Consider the following 6,878-nt stretch of genomic DNA (forward strand, 5'->3'; position numbering starts at 1 on the left):
AGGGAACCACATTTTGTCTTGAAAGCTCAAGCTCAGCCCTTCATGTAATGTATACCATGACCGTGCTCTTATAACTACTAGAGTCTTTGATATGTATTTTTGTAACGCAAATGTTTGGTTCTCAGAATGCTGGAATGCGTCTTTACGGTGGTGCACAATACCATCGGGCAATGGCTGAATTTCGTCTGGTTGTTGGAAGTATCAAGTGCCCCCCGATTACTAGAGAGGAAATAGTCAACGCCTGTGGTGTTGAAGATATTCATGATGGGACGAATTACTCCAGGTATTCTCTTTCCACACGTTAGAATGCTTCTGTTGTACTTATATAATATATTTATTCACTTTTGATATTGTTTTGCTAGGACTGCTTGTGTAATTGCTGTGGCAAAAGCACGCGACACATTTGAGCCTTTCCTTCATCAGGTTGGTGAGCTCGCCTGAACTGTGGGCATATCAATAAACTATGCATAGATGCCCCTCTTCACCTTTATTCATGGCTGCCCATTCCAGACTTGTACAGTCACACTGCAGCTCTTGCATATTATTTGTGTGATTATGGTTTCAATGAAATCATCGGCCATGTTTTCCATGCTCGGTGCTTCATTCTGTTCTGGACTGAGGCTAACATGTGAAAAATATTTCCGTATAAATCATTTGAAATCAAATGAAAGTGAACATAATTATAGAAAGTAGTTGAAATTCCCTGTGGTTGGATAAGGTTTAGCTTTCCACTGATTAATATGTTCCTTCAATTACAATAAATCTTCTCTTTTGTCTCGTGCAGTTGAGTTTTAGGCTGTTGTACATACTGAAAAGACTGAGTCCGATATCTGTTTTTCTGCTGGAGGTACTAATCTCTATCCACGGTTTATTTAATTCATGTATTTTATTTTTTTCCATTACTAATGCTCTGGTAGAACTCCAACAGAAGGACGCCGAGCACTTTAGCAGCCATGATCTACTTGTGAAGCGTGTCCAAGCTGCTTTCAACAGGTTTGCTGAATCTACCGAGCAATCGTGCCGTGAAAGGTGACGGTGTTCTCAATTCCAATACCTTTAAATTATTATCTTTCAGTTTATTGGTTGTGCGCTCTAGTCACATTATATTGCAAACTCAGTTGCAACTAACTCCTTGAGGCTTGTTCAAATTAAATATATGTTCTAACATTTCGTCGTCTACAGGCATCATATAATCATATTAACGTCATGTTAAACTAAACATCTGTGACTCTATGTAGGAGACGTTAAAGTTGTGTCTAACTTTAGTAGTTACACCAATTTATGACATTAATGTACATTTCCTTCAACGGTGCTTCCTTTTCAAGCATGCGGTAGTAGTAATGTTGGCACTTGGCAGCCACTAGAATGCCTGAATCCTTTGCCAACTGGTTATTTTCTCCATGCTTCCTTTTCAGAAATTTATTCACTAATCTTGTTGGATGTCCTCCTTTTTATGTAGCAAACCATACCCGCACCACATCAATTGCCTCCTTTCGATGTCTGGGCGTTATATTCAGTGTATTCCATAGCATATATTGCAACCAGTGATGTCAGACTTTTGTCTCACATGCTTTGTGGTTCCACAGATGCATTCTCATGTGTTGTTTTTATCTGCTGACCTAGTTTTTTTGTGTTCAAATATGTAATGCAGATGTATGGAAGATTTGGAGAGCACCACTCGTTATGTTACTTGGTCCCTTCACAACAAGGTATATTTATTTACTTGGTAATTAAAACTAATTATTTTTTATCAGTCTGCCTAATGATATATGCTACATTGGATACAGAACCGTGCCGGATTGCGACATTTTCTGGATTCGTTTGTTGCACCGGAGCAATTATGTGCTAACACACATACTGCCCACTCAGCTGGGCTGCATGAGCAGGCCACTGGTTTGAATGACAGTAAGCAGGATAGACCAAAGGGAGAGCTGAAATCTAGTCATACTTCAGACTCAAATCCATCCGGCGGTGTGTCAGAAACGAGACTGGTGGATCTCTTGGACAGTACGCTGTGGAACCGAAGGCTGGCGCCCTCATCTGAGCGTCTTGTGTATGCACTGGTTCACCAGATTTTTCATGGGATCAAAGAGCATTTTCTTGTCACTACAGAACTAAAGGTCTGGATGCAGTAAACCTTGCACTTTCTAGCCGTGTAGATATTTCTGCTTATGTTGTTAATGCTTTGGCTCATTCATTATGCAATCACTCGCAGTTCAATTGCTTCCTCCTGATGCCAATTGTTGACAAATTAGCGGCTCTTCTACGAGAAGACCTTGAATCAGCTTTTGAAGACGATCTTGACAGCATCTTCAGCGTCACCGAGCTGCGCCACTCACTTGGGCAGAAGAAGCGAGAGCTGGAAATCGAATTGAAGCAGGTAGATAGTCTCTGAAACCGTTTTATTTTAATTAGTCAGTTACAGTACCATATAACTACCTTAATTATGAGTCTCCAACCTAACATTTTGCTCTTGAATTCAGATGAAGCGTTTAAAAGAGAAATTCACAGAAATAAATAAGGAGCTCAATTGTCTCCAGGTTAGACAACAGGCCTAGGTAGGGAGGTAGAGTATTTCGATGTTGCAAATAAAACAATAATAATCTACCTTGTGTGACTTGCTACCGGTCCTGTATTCAGGCGTAAATATGAATCATCATTTCCTTGATATGCTCAACTTGTCAACGTGTGCAATCGTGGTTCAATCATTCCATAAAAACCGTGCCTTGCAAATGGTGTAAGCTTGAGATGTTGCTTAGTAGTAACTTTTTTGAACTTTAGCAATGCCGTGAAAGAAAGAAAGAAAGAAAGAAAGAAAGGACAATCTCAACTAAAGCAATGCCATGATACATTAACTGTTGATGGCTTACTACATCTCCCCCGCAAAAAGAAAGAAAGAAAGAAAAAAAGATGGCTTGCTACATCTAGGTTTGGTTTGGGATCGAAGTAGCACTTTCGATCCTTAACGCTGCTCATTGCCCATGCACGTCGCGACTCTTTCAAACCAAGGGAACTCACCTGAAAAGCACTCATTGATACACGTCCACCTCTCAAATCACCAACCTAAACTTGGCACAAGCAGCGCCACCACCACCCTCTCCGTCCCTTCCATCTCTCTCTCCCTTGTCTACGCGCGCGCGAACCACGGTGCTATGCCACGCGCATTGGGCACGGCCAAGAACTCGACGTCGAGATGAGGGGCGACAAGGAGGCTTTCTTCCACTGCCTGGACCGCGTGCCGTCCGGCATCCACATCGACACCGACCACCCCTCCGACGACGACGATGACGAAGAGGCCCGCTCCTCCTTCTCCTCCGCCATGGGCGACCACAACTTCCAGAGCTTCCGCCGGCCCCAGTCGGCCATGCTGCTGGAGGACGAGGACCAGGAGCCGGAGCCGGAGATGGAGGACGCGTCCAAGTACGACATGTGGATGTCCGACGAGCCCATGTCCATCCAGGAGCGCCGCCGCCGCCTGCACCAGGGCCTGGGGATGGTCAGCAGCCGGGACCTCGCGCTGCGCCGCCACAGCACCAAGAAGCGCTTCATCGACGTGCCACGGAGCGTGTCCAGGAGGATGCAGCAGATGCCACCGTCGTTGCCCGTCGCGCCAGCCGCCAACGCCCCGACTCCGAGCGTTGCCGCCGCGGAGACAACTCGCGCGCCGCCGTCGGGGCTGGCCGCCGCGCGCGAGATGCTCAAACAGCCGCCGGCCAAACCCATCACGAGACGCCGGTCGGACGGCTTCCTCGCCGTGCGAGACGGCTCCGGAAGGCCGTCTCTGCGTCGTGCTCGCTCCTTGCTCAGCCCGCACGACCCCTGCAGCAGCTCACTCATCGATAAGTTTAAAGCGACACGTGATATGCCCGCCGTGACCATGCCGGCGTCAGCGCCCGCGGATAAAGGCACCAAAGGTGACGGGGACGACGGCGGCCAGACCAAGAAACAGGACAACAGCAAGGAGGGTGCCGTCATGGCTGCGCCCAAGGACCAGAACCAGACCGGCGTGCAGCATGGTCTGGAGGAGATCGAGAAGTTCATCGGCAACACCCCCATCATGAAGCACCTAATGCGGCGCGGCCCGAGCCAGCACCACCAGCCCATGCCGCCGGCTGCAGCTGCGGCACCGCCCAAGGGCGACAAGTCGGCGGGCAAGAAGAAGGGCGGATGGCTCAAGAACATCAAGTCGGTCGCCACCACCATCGGCTTCATCCAAGACAATGGCAAGCCGGTCCCCGCCAGCATGGCCACAGGCGCAGCCCCCAGTACGGGCCCCGCCAGTGCAGCCGTTCCACCTTCCTCCTCCTCGACGTCCACGGAGAAGCTCAAGGTTCAAAACTATGGCAAGTCGAGCAAGGAGCTCACTGGATTGTACATGTCCCAGGTACCCGGCTGGTACACTGAGAAACTCATGCAAGCAAGCAAGTAAGCAACCTCTTAATAATCACGGTGTGGGTGTGGGTGTGGGTGTGGTGTGTATGTGCAACTAACAGGAGATCCAGGCGCACGAGGGGTCCATATGGAGCATCAAGTTCAGCGCGGACGGGCGGCGGCTGGCGAGCGCCGGTGAGGACTGCCTGGTGCGCGTGTGGGAGGTGGTGGAGACCAGTGCGCCGCCGAGCTCCGTGCCGCAGGACGGGTCCCTGCCCCCTCTGCCCGGCGGGGCGGACGGATCGTCGCAGGCGCCGGGGCTGTCCAAGAAGTCGACGACCAAGGGCGGCAAGACCGCGCTCCCGGAGCACCTCGTGGTCCCCGACAAGGTGTTCGCTCTGGCCGAGCAGGCGCTGTGCGTCCTGGAGGGGCACGAGGACGACGTGCTGGACCTCACCTGGTCCAAGTCCGATCAGGTCTTGCCCATCTCATCATACATACATACATACATACATACTCACGCATGGTATAGTATAAACACTTGTTGACACGTACGGCTTGTCGTCGCCGCAGTTGCTGTCGTCGTCCATGGACAAGACGGTGCGGCTGTGGGACACGGCGAGCAAGGCCTGCCTCAAGAAGTTCTCGCACAGCGACTACGGTCAGTGAGCGTGGCGCCTCTCACTCATACGTTACGTTCGTAGTAGGAGTACGTTTCTTGTTCATAATAAGAGGGAGCGACCGTGTGCAGTGACGAGCATCCAGTTCAACCCGGTGGATGACCGGTACTTCATCAGCGGCTCGCTGGACGCCAAGGTGCGCCTGTGGAGCATCCCCAACCGGCAGGTCGTCGACTGGACCGACGTCAACGAGATGGTCACCGCCGCTTCCTATTCCCCCGACGGCCAGGTACGTGTGCCCCGGCGCGGCGCCGTTGACATTTCTCCATACATGACATCGCCTATCTATTCATGTTTCTGACACGCCGTCGTTGGTTGTCGACACGAACAACCCAAGAGCGCCATCATCGGCTCGCACCAAGGGAGCTGCCGGTTCTACAAGACAGCAGGTAGTACATTTTGCATCTTCAAATTCATTAGGTATCGACCGAGCACATGTTTGCTTAAGAGAATCTCGTGGTGCGGTTACAGACTGCAAGATCAGCCCGGAGGCTCAGATCGACGTCCAGTCCAAGAAGCGCAAGTCGCAGGCCAAGAAGATCACCGGATTCCAGGTTGTATGCACCACAATTCTGATTGATTTTACCATGACTCTTATCTAACGTAGGTTACTCATCTTGATGCTCATGGACGTCATCCACATCCAGTATGCCCCGGGGAACCCGTCGGAAGTGCTGGTCACCTCGGCCGACTCGCAGATCCGCGTCTTCGACGGCGTCACCATGGTCCAGAAGTTCAGAGGTACTTTTACTTACTATTAACATGGCCACCAAGCCGACCAACAAATCGTGTTTCGAGGAAGGAATTGTTTCTTTTTTTTTTCCTGCCCGCAAAAAGAAAAAGGAGAAGGAAGATGACAAGTGAACAACGCAGGATTCAAGAACACGAGCAGCCAGATCGCGGCGGCCTACACCTCCGACGGGCGGTACGTGGTGTGCGCGAGCGAGGACTCGCACGTCTACATCTGGAGGACCACCCGGAGCGCGCCCGCCGCGGCGGCCATCGGCATCGGCATGAAGCCCAAGACGTGGTGCACCATCCGCTCCTACGAGAACTTCTACTGCAAGGACGTCTCCGCCGCCGTCCCGTGGACCCACTCGCCGTCCCTGCCCGGCAGCCCAAAGTCGCACCAGGGCGTCGTGTCGTGCAATGACGACGTGTGCAGCATGGCGAGCCACGCCGCCAAGCCGGACGTGAGCAAGAGCGGCGAGCTGAGCAGGGTGACCAAGAGCGGCGAGCTGAGCAGCCCCGCGGCGCCGTCGCCACACTCGGGCCCGCTAGACACGCCGTCGTCGCGGCACGCCAGCAAGACCGGAGCCAACGCCTCGGACAGCGGCAACGCGTGGGGCTTGGTGGTAGTCACGGCGACCTTGAGCGGCGAGATAAGGGTGTACCAGAACTTCGGGACGCCCTTCAGGATCAAAGGCCAGGGCAATCTGTTTTACTGATCCGCCCAGCCTAATTCTTGCAAATTTAATTAGCAAATGCTATGCGGACGTAACATGACTTGGCGACTCGTTTTCACGATCTTGTGTGCGACTCGTTTCACCTAGATTATCAGTAATGCTAGACCCACGTAATGCTACGTACAAATTTTACGTAATACTCCCTCCGTTTTTAAATATTTGTTTTTTTAGAAATTTCAACAAGTGGTTATATATGGAGCAAAATGAGTGAATCTACACTCTAAACTATGTCTATATACATCCGTATGTGATAGTCCATTTGAAATCTCTAAAAAGACAAATATTTAGGAACGGAGTAGACTATACGGAGGATTTGAATTGGATGGAAGGGGGTGGGCAGGGGCCCACACCCGTGAAAATG

At 51.0% G+C, this 6,878-nt stretch overlaps 2 protein-coding genes across 3 annotated transcripts in view; both read left to right on the plus strand.

Moving 5' to 3' along the window:
• Window positions 1–2,668, plus strand: part of LOC119308153 (dynamin-like protein ARC5) — a 19,850-nt gene extending 17,182 nt beyond the window's left edge. Inside the window, exons 10-17 of one of the 2 annotated variants that reach the window (XM_037584268.1) lie at window positions 126–283; window positions 363–423; window positions 785–847; window positions 929–1,029; window positions 1,652–1,709; window positions 1,788–2,120; window positions 2,216–2,380; window positions 2,484–2,668. In XM_037584268.1, the coding sequence (XP_037440165.1) occupies window positions 126–283; window positions 363–423; window positions 785–847; window positions 929–1,029; window positions 1,652–1,709; window positions 1,788–2,120; window positions 2,216–2,380; window positions 2,484–2,558 (1,014 nt within the window). In that variant the 3' untranslated portion in view covers window positions 2,559–2,668. The remainder of the gene's footprint in view (window positions 1–125; window positions 284–362; window positions 424–784; window positions 848–928; window positions 1,030–1,651; window positions 1,710–1,787; window positions 2,121–2,215; window positions 2,381–2,483) is intronic. The other variant, XM_037584270.1, reaches the window with a different exon arrangement.
• A 148-nt stretch (window positions 2,669–2,816) lies between these two features.
• Window positions 2,817–6,688, plus strand: LOC119308152 (WD repeat-containing protein 44-like). Its single transcript, XM_037584267.1, has 8 exons — window positions 2,817–4,384; window positions 4,494–4,847; window positions 4,945–5,032; window positions 5,123–5,280; window positions 5,389–5,440; window positions 5,523–5,605; window positions 5,699–5,792; window positions 5,925–6,688. The coding sequence occupies exons 1-8, from the start codon at window positions 3,194–3,196 to the stop codon at window positions 6,497–6,499; spliced, it is 2,595 nt and encodes an 864-aa protein (XP_037440164.1). The 5' UTR covers window positions 2,817–3,193; the 3' UTR covers window positions 6,500–6,688.
• The last annotated feature ends 190 nt before the right edge of the window (window positions 6,689–6,878 follow it).

The sequence above is a fragment of the Triticum dicoccoides genome, chromosome 5B, assembly GCF_002162155.2.
Source record: "Triticum dicoccoides isolate Atlit2015 ecotype Zavitan chromosome 5B, WEW_v2.0, whole genome shotgun sequence".
NCBI lineage: Eukaryota > Viridiplantae > Streptophyta > Magnoliopsida > Poales > Poaceae > Triticum > Triticum dicoccoides.

Excerpts from the sequence above, each read along its gene's own strand:
- LOC119308152 (XM_037584267.1), top strand. The coding sequence starts at position 3,194 with ATGAGGGGCGACAAGGAGGCTTTCTTCCACTGCCTGGACCGCGTGCCG. Across the intron at positions 5,281-5,388 it reads CCTATTCCCCCGACGGCCAG|AGCGCCATCATCGGCTCGCA; the intron begins GTACGTGTGCCC and ends GAACAACCCAAG. Across the intron at positions 5,793-5,924 it reads CATGGTCCAGAAGTTCAGAG|GATTCAAGAACACGAGCAGC; the intron begins GTACTTTTACTT and ends TGAACAACGCAG.